General features: G+C 37.5%; 1 protein-coding gene across 1 annotated transcript in view; it reads left to right on the top strand.

Moving 5' to 3' along the window:
* Positions 1-15,785, top strand: part of LOC127838906 (flavin-containing monooxygenase 5-like) — a 30,708-nt gene extending 14,923 nt beyond the window's left edge. Inside the window, exons 6-10 of the mRNA XM_052366997.1 lie at positions 969-1,101; positions 6,571-6,987; positions 7,282-7,416; positions 9,766-9,931; positions 14,093-15,785. Coding sequence (XP_052222957.1) covers positions 969-1,101; positions 6,571-6,987; positions 7,282-7,416; positions 9,766-9,931; positions 14,093-14,358 — 1,117 coding nt within the window. The 3' untranslated portion in view covers positions 14,359-15,785. The remainder of the gene's footprint in view (positions 1-968; positions 1,102-6,570; positions 6,988-7,281; positions 7,417-9,765; positions 9,932-14,092) is intronic.
* Positions 15,786-16,012: the final 227 nt, after the last annotated feature.

Raw genomic sequence — 16,012 nt, 5'->3', positions numbered from 1 at the left:
TTTGTAGAGAAGATGCCCTTTACTCCGTGAAGATTTCAGTTTAAAGACTGCATGATCATTGTCAACTGGGTCATGCGAGTTGTGTCGCTGATATAGATGTTAGCAAGTACTGGGATAATGATGAAGAAAGACTGTAAAATGGTTTACATTCGTCTGCATGAAATTTCGTGGTTTATAAAAAAACAACTTTTTCTTGGATAAGTTTATTTTTGGATTTCTATTTTAGAAAAAAGAGGAATGTGGGTCGGTCTCTTTCTGGTGTGTTTATGTTTAATTTGTGGATGTGTCTGGGCTTTTATTATTTGACATATTTTTGTGTAATTGTCGAAGCTACCTCTATAGTTACCTTCAATTGAAATGGACTCACTCTGGTTTAACTTTGGACAATTTAGTCTTTTGACCCAAATATTCATGTCACACTATAATATTTTTATCCCAATAGATTTAATATTGATAGGTGTAAACGAATACTAGGTTAACTATGGAGAAACACCGTACAATCATTTATATTCCTTTGCATGAAATTGTGTGGTTATTCAAAAAATGACTTTTCATGGACATGTAAATTCATATATTTAAAAAAAAAAGGATTTTGCGTCATTTTATTACGATGTGTTTGTGTAACATTCATTGACTGGTCAACCCTTGAAATCAACGAAATTAATGTCCCGTGTATGATAATGATAATTGATAATTCTTGCTTATGTCGGCTTTAAGAACATAAACTCAATTTAGTCTTATTTTCTCAAATCAGTTAAAGGGGCTTTAACAACACAAACTCAAGTTGATCTTTTTTTCTTTCGAAAAAGGTTTAGGGGCTTTAACAACACAAATTCAATGTAATATTTTTCTCTTGAATATGGTTTAGGGGCTTAAACAACACAAACTCAATTCGATCTTATTCTCTCCAATCAAGTTTAAGGGCTTTAATAACACATTCTCAAGTTAATCTCTTTCTCTCCAATCAGGTTTAAGGGCAAGGTCCTGCACTCGCACGACTTCAGGCACACGGCAGGCTACGAGGCTAAGAGAGTCCTCATTGTCGGGATAGGTAACTCTGGTGGGGACGTAGCGGTAGAACTGAGCAGAGTTGCCTCCCAGGTAAGCATGCTTACTGCCCCTGAGTGTTATCATATGGTGGAATGAGTCGAGTCATGCTAAAATAGGCATTACACCAAATGTGGCAGACCAAAAGCTACCCTCTCTGCAATTAACTATTTTCCCCATAAGAAGTTAAAATGGCATTTGCAACCAGCATAAAACCAGAACAGCCTGCAAGTAACCCGCAGTCTGTTCAGGTTTTATGCTGTTTGCGCTCATCAGTATCTTAGGATTGAGATGAAGCCTTTAAAACTTGAATCTAGCAAGAAAGATCTTAAATTTAATATAACTTTCTAAGGGACATCAAATGCGTGAAAATACGTATCCAAGTGGGAAAGGATAAAGTCAGGCAAGGTTTCTTGGACTTAATATGACAGTGTATAGGGATGCAGATGCATTTCTGGGGCTACACTGTTCATATGTGTCTTAATGCTCATTTTTGCACTATATGGTTGAATTAAGGGTTTACTTGTCTGTACAGGGAGATATCACTGACGCCTTATTGAGCCATTTTAGTTCGTACATGGAAGTTATATTTTTTTTTGTTATTACGCATATAACTTGATACTATTTGGTAGTTTGCTAGTGACCTCTTATGTTGATGTAAAAGTCAAATAAAAATCGGAGTCACCATTGTTTTGTTTGTTTTATTGGGCCTTAAACGAGACTTCATATTCATTGTTTGGATAACCTCACAAATTCGTAATTAAGAACAAAATTTAGTAAAAGAGTTACAGTACTATGAACAATCCTAAAGTTTTCATATTACATTATTTTCTTGCTTCGAACCTTGTTTCACATAGATTTCATCAGCACCTGCCAAAATGGTTCTTGGTTTATCAAAAATGAAGAGACGAAACTAGGTCACCAGGGTAATGTATGGACAATAACAAATTATTAGTTTCACACAACTCTAACCTTTTAAACACATATCTTCAATTATAAGGATATATCGACTTGTTTTCTCTAGGTCAAGACATGCCTTGAAGTTACAATCATGTATGGTCGTAAAAAAGCTGTTTATTTACTACTATTTTACAAAGATGTCTGATGAAAACATAAGTGTTTTGCCTGTTAAAAGTGTTGTTTACAGTTTGGCCTAAGTAGATTTTTTGAATCCTAAATTTGTAATTTATACAAGACAAACATTTTTTAATGAAATATTTCTTGTTTGAAATGTCTTGGAATGGGTTTGTCTTCTGCTAAATCAAAGAGATTTATTCATTTAATATTAAGATGTATTATTGTTTCATTTAAGCTGTACTAGGACCAATACAAATAAAATTTAGTATGTTAAATAACCTATAGGGTTCACTAGGTTTAGTGTAATGAAATGTGAAATGATTATATACTGTAAAATGATGATTATTCTGGAGACATGTATTTTTGTTCATTTCATAGGATTACTAATATCCAAATTTAAGATCTAAAGAAATAATTTCTTTGTTGATTTTTTCATTTGTTATTTAGGCCAAAATCTGAAATCCTCAAATTTACATGTCCACAAAATTGTCTTTTTTTAAACACAATAACAGTCGTTAAACTGCTGGACTACTGACATCTTCAGTCGAGAGCCACCAGTCACCGAATGTTTCGACCCTTTAATCTCGAGACATTCTCATGGTCGGTTAATAGCTATTCATAGCTAATGTTTCTTTGTTTCACATGTACCGACTTAAAATAAAACTTGATTTGATTTGATTGGTTGTGGGTCCGCAGGGATTGATCAATCCCCCTGCCTGTCAGTAGTCGGCTGCCAGCTTCTCTCTTCTCTCCTTAGCCAAAGCCATCTCGATGCTCCCTCCGCTGCATCACCAAGTCTGTTGACTGCTCGCTTTCTGCCTCTTCCTGTCAGGCCAAGTGCAGTGAAAAGTCTCCAGAGAGACTTTGCCGGAAAGCCTCGGACGCCGACCTCCACTGGGAATAGCCACATATGCCACCCCTTATCCATGAATTTCCTCTGCATATCAGCATATTTCGCTGTTTTCCTCTCCATCTCCTCGTCGTCACAGCGCGACTCCCAAGGAACTGTGAGTTCAACCATCACCAGACACTTGTCCTTTGCCGACCAGATCACATGTCGGTGCGTGGTGTTGTCAGGACCACACTTGGGAAAACAGCCTTCGTTTCAGGTCAAACATTATCTCCCATGACTGCGCACGATCTAGGATCGTTGTTGCTGACGTCTGCTGCTTCTTAACGGTTTCAACTTCCATTACAAACTGCATCTTCCCGGTCTTCTTCACAGTCCTCTTCTTTCGCCTCTCCCTTTCCACTTGTCGTGTCTCTGCCTGTATCTTCCTTGTCTAAGGGCCTTCTGGCAAGATGATAGTGTATGTTCTAGCATGCCTAGCGTGCCAATCTTTCAACAAAGTGGGTAGATTGGGTCGTCAAGTTTTCCCCATTTGTGCAGGTTTGCTGGTGAAGGTAGCAGGTCGTAGACTGACCTGAGCAGGAAACTAATGCGTTGAGGTTCGCTGCGCCAGATAACCGCCCAGGTCATCTTCTTTCCTGTAGTCTGCCACTGCGTCCAAGCACCCTGGCACACCATTGCCACTGCCCTTATGCCTCGATCTTCTTCTTCGGCCAGACGCACCACTGTCTGGACCATCTCCCTCCTTGTCCTACTGTCCGTCTTCTTCCAGCTCCTCGACTCCGTCGAGCACAGTACTTGTGTTCCCACTGCCGTTGTTCCCACAATGTATTTGTGTCGCAGGCGGCTCTCGGCTTGCGCTACAGCCTGGCTAGCAAACCACTTTCTTCCAGTCCTGGTCTCAACACCTGCTCTTCGGACCATGTCATCCCTTAAATCCTTCAGCGTCATGACAAGTCTGGCCTTGGCCACCTTCTACTCCCCCACTAAGGAACTAAATGGGAGCTGTAGTTGATTCGATCGTCCATAGAGCCCAATGTTGCTGAAGCTGGGTGGTACACCAAGCCACTTTCGCAAATGCCTACTAATGGTTCTCTCCAATCCTTCCACCGCTGTTGTTGCTACATCATAAAGCATCAGTGGCCACATCAGTCGTGGGAAGTCCATTCTGGAATAACCAGGCCTTGAATTCGCCAGGTAGTCCACTTCTGTCAATCTGCTTCAGTCCTTCAGTGAGCTGGTTCTTGATGCTGTTCCCATCCTGTGACAATGCCTTTCTCCAAGCTTTGCCATTCTGTTGTCTGGTCTCCCACAGCAAAGTGTAGCTTAATGCCTCTGTAGTTGTCTTTTACCAGGTTACAAACGTGTTCTGGTACATGATACTGCTCAAGTGACTTTACAATCAACTTGTGGGGTAATGATCCATAAGCGTTGTCAATGTCTAGCCACACTACAGTCAGGTCTTCATGGTTTACTCGTGCTTCCTGGATCACTTGGCTGAGAACACTGGTATGCTCGATGCACCCAGAAAATCCGGGAACTCCACCCTTCTGAATTGACGTATCAACGTAGTTCTTGTCTGTAAGGAACGTTGTCAGTCGCTTGGCTTGGACTTCAAAGAATATATTTCCCTCTATGTTGAGGAGAGAAATGGTCTGGAACTGACTACAAGGTAACGGTAACGATACAGCGTGTATGAATTATATTTTATTCAGAGGAAATGTTAATGCCACATAATTCGCGAGATACCGCGTTACTTAAGATGAAATTTACAACGAAACTTTTAATGGAAATTAAATTATCTCAATGTTGTACCCGCTACGAAATTTTTATTTACAAATAAATACACCCACGCCAATTTTCTCGCGCTTTGTATCAGGACAAAGAAATTCATGACCAGTACCGAAATTTAACGATTTATAAACCAGTAAACTGCCATTATTCCCTTTCAATGACACTTATTTTTACTTCTTAAGTGTTAAAAACAACCCCAGCCGTGTGTAAACAACACTGTCACTAATCGACTGTTTTTCATGCTTCACTGCGTGCCATAGTAAGCCGCGAAATATAGGATGTTAATACTAGCTACAACCGGTTTTTTGCTTAAGTTAGCAAATTCTTAGGTTAAAACATGTCATTTAGTGATCATGCTCGTCGGATTTTTGGGAGCCATAGCCAAAGCGCGATATATTGGACAGCGCGATATACCGGTCCGCGATATATCGGCATTGCAGTGTAATATCCCGTGAGTCCTTCTCCTTTGGGGCGAATATTTCCTCCGCTTTCTTCCAGCAATCCGGGATTTTGCCCTTTCTCCAAATCACTCTAAGTAGGGACCATAGTTTCCGAAGTATGCCCGGGCACATCTTATAGACTCGATAGGTTTTGCCATTCGGGCCTGAGGCTGAGCCTGTTCTCGCTTTCTTCACCACCTGCTGTACCTCAGACAATGATGGCTCCTTTGTGTCCAAAGGAGTTTCTGGCGGTTATTCTGGTTCTAGCCTTTAACAGTCACCCAGTGGAACCTCACGTGAAGGATCACCGTGAACATTGCATAAGTGCTGCTCTATGTCCTCCATACTGCTCTCTACTGTTCCTGATCGTTCCTTGACAAGAATATTTTTGAAGAACTGGTATGGATTCTAGATGAATCTAGCTCTCTGTCTCTTCCTTTTCCTCTGTCTTGTTCGCTCAGCCTTGTTGAGCGTGCTCAGTTTCTGTCGTAAAGTGCTTCTAAACTGTTGGAGTCCTACTTTCTCTTCCTCCTTGGCTTTTCTATACTGGCTCTTTACACTTGTAAGCTCCTTCCTTGTCTGTTTGATTAGCCTCTGTCTTCTGCTGATGATAGGGGTTAGCTTCTCTGGTTTCTTCTCAGCTAGGCCGAACCTCTCTTTGCTTACAGTATAGATGAGGCTCGTCATTGCTCTTATCTTTCGGTCAGTTTGACCCTGGAGGGTTGTTTCCACTATAGCAGAGACGTCTCGATCTAGCTCCTGTCATGCTTGCCGGTCTGTCGTCTTGGGCCATGCTATCCGCGGGCGTCTCTGCTCCTTATCTTCCGGAGCTGTTTGTGTCTGTGGTGCTGGTTCTGCATGGCCTGGAGTGTCATCGTCCAGTAGGGAAGCAGATCAAGAAGAGGGTCATGGTCGTCCTCTTCCTGCTGCCCGCCCTGGGTGTTTGAAACCAGATTCTCAGAAGCGTAGAGGTTCTTAGTTCTATGGGATTCTTCCTGACTTGGATCCTCCAACGTCTCACCAGGTATACCACCTGAGCGTTGCGTCTGGGTGTTTGATTTCCCACAATCAGTCTTGGCTTAATGTATCCGCATTCCTCTTAAATTCTTGCAGATCTTGTCATATTTGCCACACTTCACTACTGCTACTTCTCCGGTCAAAGTCCGTTGTAGAAGCCTAGTCGTCATCCGTCCTTGTGAGTCTCTCATCCTACCCTCTCTCGGAAGACTCTGGGGGTATTCCTCTGTGTGTGAGTTTGTAGATGATGTTGTGGTTGTTCCTTCACCAAAAACTGAACAATAGTTCATATCAACTTATATAAATGATTTTACAGTAAAAGGTTTTATCATACTCTTCATATAGGTTTTCCTAAGCACAAGACGTGGGTCCTGGATTTTAAATCGCGTTGCCGATCACGGTCTTCCACTGGACATGATAAAGATATCACGATTTGCCAAAACCTTGGCCTCCATGATGCCTAACCTTGCACAGAGCTTTGCTGAGGGACAGTTAAACAAAAAGTTTGACCATGCTTTGTATTCCTTGAAACCAAAGCACAGGATTTTCCAGCAAAGTATCGTGATAAACGACGACCTTCCAAACAGAATTGCCTGTGGCGCAATTAAGATAAAATCCAACGTCACGCAATTCACTGAAAACGGCGTTCAATTTGATGACGGTACTTTTGAAGATGATATTGACGTGGTTATCCTTGCTACTGGCTACGTGTTCGGGTTTCCATTCATGGAGAAGGGGCTGATTGATGTGCGACAGAACAAGGTCAGAGATTTTAATTGAAGCAGATACACGCAATTAATTTTGTGTCACTTTTTGCTTCGGCAAACAATCTGCCTTGCAACCAGTTATCGCAAACTTTACCAAAAAGCTAACCCAATAATATATTTAATATCGTACAATTTATTATTTTTTGTTTTGTATTTCACTTAAGTTTATGCAAAACCACATTCGCATACTTTTATACAATTATGCAGAATCATATGAACACCTGACTTTAGTAATTTTTAGGAATTTCATTTGACTCCTGGTTTTCACAATTTATTAAAATCCCTGAAGGTGGAGCTGTTCAAGTACATGTTCGCGCCGGAGCTGGAGCGACCGACGCTGGCGGTGGTCGGATTTGTGCAGCCCTCTGGGGCCTTCATGCCTATCAGTGAGCTCCAATGTAGACTGGCAACACGTATTTTCAAGGTGAGCTGCAGTGTAGACTGGCAACACTTTTCTTCAAAGTAAGCTGAAGTGTAGACTGGCAACTTGTGTTTTCAAGGTAAGCTGCAGTGTAGACTGACAACACGTGTCTTCAAGGTAAGGTACAGTGCAGACTGGCAACATGTATTTTCAAGTTAAGCTGCAGTGTTGACTGGCAAATGGTGTCTTCAAGGTAAGCTTCAATGTAGACTGGCAACTTGTGTTTTCAAGTTAAGCTGCAGCGTAGACTGGTAAATGGTGTCTTCAAGGTAAGATTCAATGTAGACTGACAACTTGTGTTTTCAAGGTAAGCTGCAGTGTAGACTGGCACTTGTGTTTTCAAGGTAAGCTGCAGTGAAGACAGGCAGCACGTGTCTTCAAGGTAAGCTGCAGTGTAGACAGGGAGCACATGTCTTCAAGGAAAACTAAAATGTAGACTGGGGACACTTGTCTTCAGGGTAAGCTACAGTGTAGACTGGTAACAAGTATCTTCAAGGTAAGCTGCAGAGTAGATTGGCAACCGTTGTCTCTTAGGTAAGCTACAGTGTAGACTGGCCACTGGTGTCTTCAAGGTAAGCTACAGTGTAGACTGGCAGCCTCTGTCTTCAAGGTTAGCTACAGTGTAGACTGGCTACACGTTTCTTCAAGGTGAGCTCCAGTGTTGACTGGTTAACCCTTTCTTCAAGGTTAGCTACAATGTAGACTGGCGTCACGTTTCTTCAAGGTTAGCTCCAGTGTAGACTGGCGACCTGGGTCTTCATGGTAAGCTACCCTGTAGACTGGCAACCCTTGTTTTCAAGGCAAGCTACAGTGTAGATTGGCAACCCTTGTTTCCAAGGTAACCTACAGTGTAGACTGGCAACCTGTGTTTTCAAGGTGAGCTACAGTGTAGACTTGCAACACATTTCTTCAAGGTGAGCACCAGTGTAGACTGGACACCTGTGTCTTCATGGTAAGCTACCGTGTAGACTGGCTACCCTTGTTTTCAAGGTAAGCAACCGTGTAGACTGGCAACCCTTGTTTTCAAGGTACGCTACAGTGTAGACTGGCAACACGTGTTATCAAGGTGAGCTGTAGTGTAGACTGGCAACACGTGTCTTCAAAATAAGCCGCAATGTAGGCTGGCAACCCTCGTTTTTAAGGAAAGCTCCAGTGTTAATTGGCAACATGTGTCTTCAAGGTGTGCTCCAGTGCAGACTGGCGACCTGGGTCTTCAAGGTAAGCTACAGTGTAGACTTGCAACCCTTATCTTCAAGGTAAGCTTCATTGTAGACTGGCAACCCGTGTCTTCAAGGTGAGCTCTAGTGTTAATTGACAACCTATGTCTTCAAGGTGAGCGCCAGTGTAAACTGGGGACCTGGGGCTTCAAGGTAAGCTCCAGTGTAGATTGGCAACACATGTCTTCAAGGTGAGCTCCAATGTAGACTGGGCACCTGGGTGCTTTTTTACAAAGAGAAACTACTGAAAAATTAATAATGATGAAGAAACCCACATTTTAATATTTTATTGAACATATTATCCACTGAACATTATAATGCCACTAAAGGCTTTATCAGAGGACGTTCTTGTATTTGGGTATGTGAAAATGGTCAATTTAACTCCTTACCACTTATATATTCGTATTTTTAGGCATTTTTAATCCATTGGAAAGTTACATTTAGTTAAAGGCCTTTCTTACTAGATTCAAGGCTTCAATCCCTAGTTACTGATGAGCATCAAACAGCATAAAACCTGAACAGACTGCGAGTTACTCGCAGGCTGTTCTGGTTTAATGCTGTTTGCACATAGCAATTTTACTTTGCTTTTGAGAAGGAAATGGTTAAATGCGAGCATGGTGTAGTGGTAGCGCATACGCTTTTGCTTCTAGACACACTGTCTTGTACATACAGGACAGGCACTTTTTGTTTGTTTATCTCCTTCTTTGTTTTATTTTTTTTTTCCAAATATAACAATTTTCTTTATAAATTCCTCTTATTATGTTTTTGAAAAATAGAAAAATATGTGAATAAGTGCCTTTAAATGCATTTTATGTAAATGGTGCACATACCTACGTCTTGTTTTAGCAATTTAAAACCCATAATAGTACCTACACATAATTTTATTAGGAAATAATCAATAAAATAACAAATGACATTTAAGCAATTATGACAGGCTTTGTTCATGAAACAGCTGAAATAAACATGTTAGCTATGCTTTGGTAATACGGGGCTTAATGCATGTGTGTAAAGTGTTGTTCAAAATTAGCTTGTGCTAATCTGGGACAACACTACTTACATGCAATAAAGCCCATGTTCCCTGAGCAATTTCTATTAGTTAAAAGACAAAACATGTCGTCTTAATGTTTGTTCTCAGGGTGATGTTAGGCTACCCAGTAAAGATGAGATGTGGTCTGATATTCGTACGAAGGCGTCTATAATGTCACACAAATATGTGGAGTGCCAGAGGCACACGATTCAAGTGGACTTCATACCATTCCTTGATGAGCTGGCTCAACTTAATGGATGTAAACCAAACTTTGGTAGGTACACTTCCGATTTCACCATTAGTCCTACGTTTTCTTAAAAAAAAAACAAATTTCGTTATTACTGTTGGTTTTTTATTGCCATTTTCAATTTTATTGTAAAAGTGTATTTGTAGAGGCATGTTTTATTTTTTGGTGCTCATTACTGTCAGTTCTGTTTTGACATAGCGACATCATTCACGTTTAATTTGCTTTTTTTATATTTGTTTGTTGAGTGACATGAACAAATATAGTCCAAATATATGAGAAACGGATGAGGATTTTTCTTCGTCTCGTTACATGCATTTTTACTGTCAGAAAATTTCATTAAGGTTATGTTTTTATAATTTGGGTAGGTATACATCATGCTACAGAACCTTTTAGTTTTGCCTTGTATCTTATAAACATCTTTTAATAAATTGATTTGTGTGCTAGTTCAAATATGGGTGATTTCAAAAATAATGAAGCCTAAATGAAACATGCATTTATTTTCTTACCATTATTTATGTTTGAGTTCTTTTTTATCTTTCAGAAGTGTTTCCATGTGATTAACTTAAATGTGAAAATTCTTCTCGATAACTTGCTTCATTAACAAAATATCCTGAAAAATATCCAAAGTGTACTGGTTTTGCGTGGCATTTTAAGTAAAAGGCAATTTTCTATACTTCAAAAAACTTTAAGAAATTTTAGGTATTGCCATCATTTAATGAACCGAATATTGTATATACTTTAAGAAAAATAGATCATTGATTCTTGCTTAGGTTGATATCTCTTGTAGCAAGTGTTCAAAGCAATTTAATTTTCTTGGCAATTTTGTGCAACAATTTTCACCTCTCTTCACATATTAAGAGCTGGCATCTTTAAGTGCTTCAACATTTATAGGCAAATAGTGTCCTTCGAACCTGTCACATGCTTATTCTTCACATTTGTACAGATGTTCATACAATTATGTGTTCTTGTAACTTTTAACAGCTGAATACTCAATGTGGTCAGAATTTGTCCCAAGTGTACATTTTGTAAGAAAGTTCTTTTAAATTGTTCATAAGATAGAATTTTCAAGGTTTTACATAAGTTTCTTCAAACCATAATGCTTATCACAAGATGTACTGAAAATTTGATGCCAAAACCCTGTGAACTTTTTTTGCAAGACAAATAACGTGTTGTCTCAATTGTAATAAATTGTTATCATGTTTGATGGACAGGTGACATCTTTTGAAAAAATACACAAATGCACTAATTTTCTGGAAAGAAGTACACAGAAGGGTGTAATCTCCAAGAGAAAATATGGTTTCTTCACTCTGGGGGTGAAATACTCGTATTATATGGGTATGTCTCCATAATTTGTGTTCAGAAGGAAAATATCACCATATAAATGATTATGTGTAGGAAGTATATTTGACTTAAACATACGAGTATAACAAAAATACATTTCCTCTTCTCAAATTAATGTCAATTTTAAACAAAATCTTTCTCCAATAATCTTTAATGTTAGCCTGAAGTTGGTTATTAAATGTTGTACACCTAGGACACAAAATGAACGTTTTTTGTTAACCTCCAGAAAATAAAACAAACTTACATTATTGAAGAATTAATGATTAAAATTCGATTCAAGAAAGCATTCAAAGGCAAAACTGAAGAAAAAAAAACAAACTAAAAGTTGAACACGGTCAAATGTCAAATATGATTGATGACAAACTCTTTCAGACACTTATAATTAAACCACGCAGGCTGTCACCAATGTGGTACAATTCCTACACTCTGAACTCCAAATCATGTTAAAACCAACGATAAATAACGGTACAGCACTTATTATTTTTTCATTATTGTAATGACACCTTACCAAAATATATAGAGGATATAGTGTATTTATGTACAATTTGTGGAATATATGTTTTTTTATGGGAAATACAGATCTATGACACACTTCATAATTATGGAGATTCCATATGCCTCTAATATCCCATCAGTTATAAACATGCTTAGGGCAACAAAAATACCTGAAATAAAATACATATAAAAGTTATGCTATTTTTTCAGATTTTCATCCATTTTGAGAAATTAATGTCCCAAGTTTACAGACTTGGCCTAAAATCATGCTAGTTCCTTTCAGCAAACAATTCAAGTTCCCTCTATATTATCTTTATAATTATAAGAATATGTAATGACAATTAAATTTGTATTCCATATTACTGACTGTTTGGGTATTTCTTAGAATAAATAAAAAATAAAGTTGCCAAGTAAAAATAACATTCAATCTCTAAACATCAACCCTAAATCATCAAACGGACCTTCTAGCACAGAAAATTATTTGGTGAAACATTAAATATTTTTGTCAAATGTAATAAACTTTCAAAAAAAAGTATTAATATTTGTTTAATGATTTGCTTGTTTAACTTGTATACATGCACATGTCCCAAGTTTACAATTTTTTGGAAAATGTATACAGGTTTGGCAAAAGCTAGTTTCTGCAGATTTTTTTATATAATAAAAAAGAAACTTCACATATATTTGAAGGCCATCCTAAATTTTGATAAATCTGAGTTTTTACTTTAAGATAAACTGCTTTGAGGCCAGGAAAAAATATTTTAGGAGTATAGTTTTGAAAAAGATGTGTTAAAAATCATCAATATTTTAAATGTTCAATATTTTTTTTTAAGAACACTTTTGATTTTGTTTTTAAATTTTGCATAAGAACATACTTCATGTTGACAAAACACAAAATTTATCGAGAACATGTTTAAATAGGATGTTATTAAGTGCAAAAGACATGTTCATTTATCAACAAAATGTTCAAAACATTTGGTTAACATCTTTTGTTGTGAAAAAGTGATTACATCTGACAGAACGGCCCTACTCATCAGGGCTCAACATTAGCAGTTGTCCTATTGCCCCTGGCAAGTAAAAGTTAGGTCGGGGCAAGTTATTTTATAGTCTAGTTGTCCTCCCGGGCAAGCGCAAAAAAGAACAAAGAGCATTTATGTAAGACTTTAATGGGAATTAAATTGCTGTTATCATTTTGTTTAATATGCAAAAATATAAAAGGTTTTGTGGTGTATCATTTTGTTCTTTATTAAAAAAATATGAGGTTTACAGTTAATGTGATATTTCATGTTTGGGCAAGTGGCTTTACATTTTGAGGGCAAGTCGATTTTCTAAGAACTTGCCCTGCAGGGCAAGTGGGCTTTTAGGTTAATGTTGAGCCCTGCTCATTTATAAAACTTGAACCCTTTCCCTATGCAATACAAACAAAACTGTTGCCATAACTTAACATCTAAAATTTGAGATAATTTTTCATCTAGGCTTCATTATTTTTGAAATCACCCATATGCAGTAGTTTAATGAAGCGTCCCATGGTAAGGATAGTTTGTAGATAAAAAGTTGATTGGCATTTTTACCATAAAGTACTGTTCTATATGTACATATTTGAAATGTGTCTATACAATAAAATGCTGTTCTATATGTACATATTTGCAATGCGTCTATACTTTAAAACACTGATGTATGTGTACATATTTGCAATCCATTTATATTATATAATACTGCTGTACGTACACATATTTGCAATTCATGGGCACATTAAATGATGATTTATATGTACATATTAGCAATGCATTTATACCTTAAAACACTGTTGTATGTGTTCATATTTGCAATGCAATTATCCTTTAAAATACTATTCTATATAATCATATTTGCAATACGTTTATTCTATTAAATACTGTTGTAAATGTACATATTTGAAATTGATTTTTAGTATAAAATTTTATATGTACATACACTTATTTGCAATTAATATATACTTAACATGCTGATGTTTATGTTCATATATTGCAATCCATTGATACTATAAACTATTGTTGTATATGTTCATATTTTAAAATCCATCAATACTATAAAATATTGGTGTAATTGTACATATTTACAATTCATTAATACTACTTAATGCTGTTGTTTTTGTAAATATTTTCAATAACTATTTTCATCATGTACATAAGATGCACATAAAACTTTTGTCAAGCAATCACTGCTTTTGCACACGAATTATTCAACGTTCAGTCTAAAAATGACAGTAAAATAGTCTTTTAACAAGAGCTGCATTGGATGTTTAAAATGCAACTTAAATTTCTTACAAAATTCTTTTTGTAGCCAAAAGTTAAATAAGTTTTATTCTACTTTCAGGTGCTATGTTCTTACGGGACCCAGTTCTGGCCTGCAAGTGTATCTTTGGCCCCTGCACGCCATACCAGTTCCGACTTGAGGGGCCAGGCAGATGGAAAGGGGCCAGGGCGGCCATCATGACCCAGTGGGACCGAACACTGCAGCCCCTGAAGACCCGACCCCTGGGGGCTGAGGTTGAGGTCAAAGGGTCGAGTCTGGGTTTCTTGAAGTTCCTTGTGGCATTTGTGGGACTGTTTGTGTTGCTCTTGAGTTTCTGTATGCAGTAGTATTGAATTGGTCAGAGTGCTCTTAAGTATGTCCATGTTGGACTTGTATTGCTTGCAAACATTAACCAGACAGTTAACTTCATGCATGATTATTACCAGAAATTACTGAAGAAAACAACATGAAGCATAGAACATGTGAATCAGATGAAATGTTCCCCAAGGATAAATGTTCTCCAATGATAAATATCCATTAAGATAATGTTGCCCAAAGATATACTGTAATGGTATAATTGTCCCCTACCGGTGAAACCGGAGGGGACTTATGGTTTGGGTTCTGTGTGTCCGTCAGTCTGTGAGTCTGTCACACTTTTCTGCATCCTGTGATAACTTTAAAACTTCTTCATATTTGTCATGAAACGTGAAACATGGACATATGGCAATATGGAGATTTTGCACGTCATTTCATTTTGTTCCTATGTCAAGAATTCTGGTTGCTTTGACAACAAATAGACTAGAAATATTACTGAAAATGGAGGATCCTGCGATAACTTTAAAAGTTCTTCATATTTTTTCATGAAACGTTAAACATGGACAGATGGCAATATGGAGATTATTCACGTTATTTCATTTTGTTCCTAGGTCAAGAATTCTGGTTGCTTTGGCAACAAATAGACTAGAAATATAACTGAAAAAGGTGGATCCTGCAATAACTTTAAAAGTTCTTCATATTTTTTCATGAAACTTGAAACATGGATAGATGGCAATATGGAGATTATGCATGTCATTTCATTTTGTTCCAACGTCAAGAATTCTGGTTGCTATGGCAACTAATAGACTAGAAATATTGCTGAAAATGGTATAGTTTCATCGCTCGGGGACTTATATTGCTTGGCAAAAGTCTTGTTGAACTTGTGAAGCCCAGTCATTTGATTTTATTCCCACGTCAAGAATTCTGGTTGCTATGGCAACCAATAGACTAGAAATATTGCTGAAAATGGTGGAGTTTCACAGCTTGGGGACTTATTTTGCTTGGCAAAAGTCTTGTTGAACTTGTGAAGCCCAGTCTTAGCAGAGTATATAGGAATCAATTGTATTGCCAATATTATGCTGAATCAGTAATTAGGGATCAATTTTCAGAGTTATAATCTGAAGTTTAGGTATGTGTGTAATATTAATTTATGAGTTTTAATGTTCTTAAAGTTCATGACTTAAAATTGTTGAACATACAAGACATGCAAGTACAAGTAAACATGGATATATCCTGGTGAAGTTGACAAACTGGGGGCATTGCACATGTATGCAAAGAATATCTATTGACCTCCCAATAATGAAATGCTATTATAAATCTGACATTTTATAAAAATTTCATCATGTGGGCAAATATGTTCTGTAAGAGATGAAGTATTCCATATCTGAGTAACATAAGTTATGTTATTGTGAATCGTTAACACCTTTTGTATGTGATATGCTTTTTGGTCATTAAATGTTTTTTTGTCTAACTGCAATACAGTTTTTTTCTGTATATGATCAAATAAAGTGCTATATTTGTAATCAAAACTTGCATAGAACTGTTTATAATAATGATGTATATTAAATATTCTTTGATGTGAAGTACATGTCGCTGGTTTCTTTATGGGTACAAATATGTACAGATGGATGCGCTTACTTTGATGTGTCAGCACAGATATAATTTAATATTTAATTCAGGGAATGC

The sequence above is a fragment of the Dreissena polymorpha genome, chromosome 7, assembly GCF_020536995.1.
Source record: "Dreissena polymorpha isolate Duluth1 chromosome 7, UMN_Dpol_1.0, whole genome shotgun sequence".
Taxonomy (NCBI): domain Eukaryota; kingdom Metazoa; phylum Mollusca; class Bivalvia; order Myida; family Dreissenidae; genus Dreissena; species Dreissena polymorpha.
Note: the sequence above shows the minus strand (reverse complement) of the source record. Positions and strands in the feature narration are given on the sequence as shown.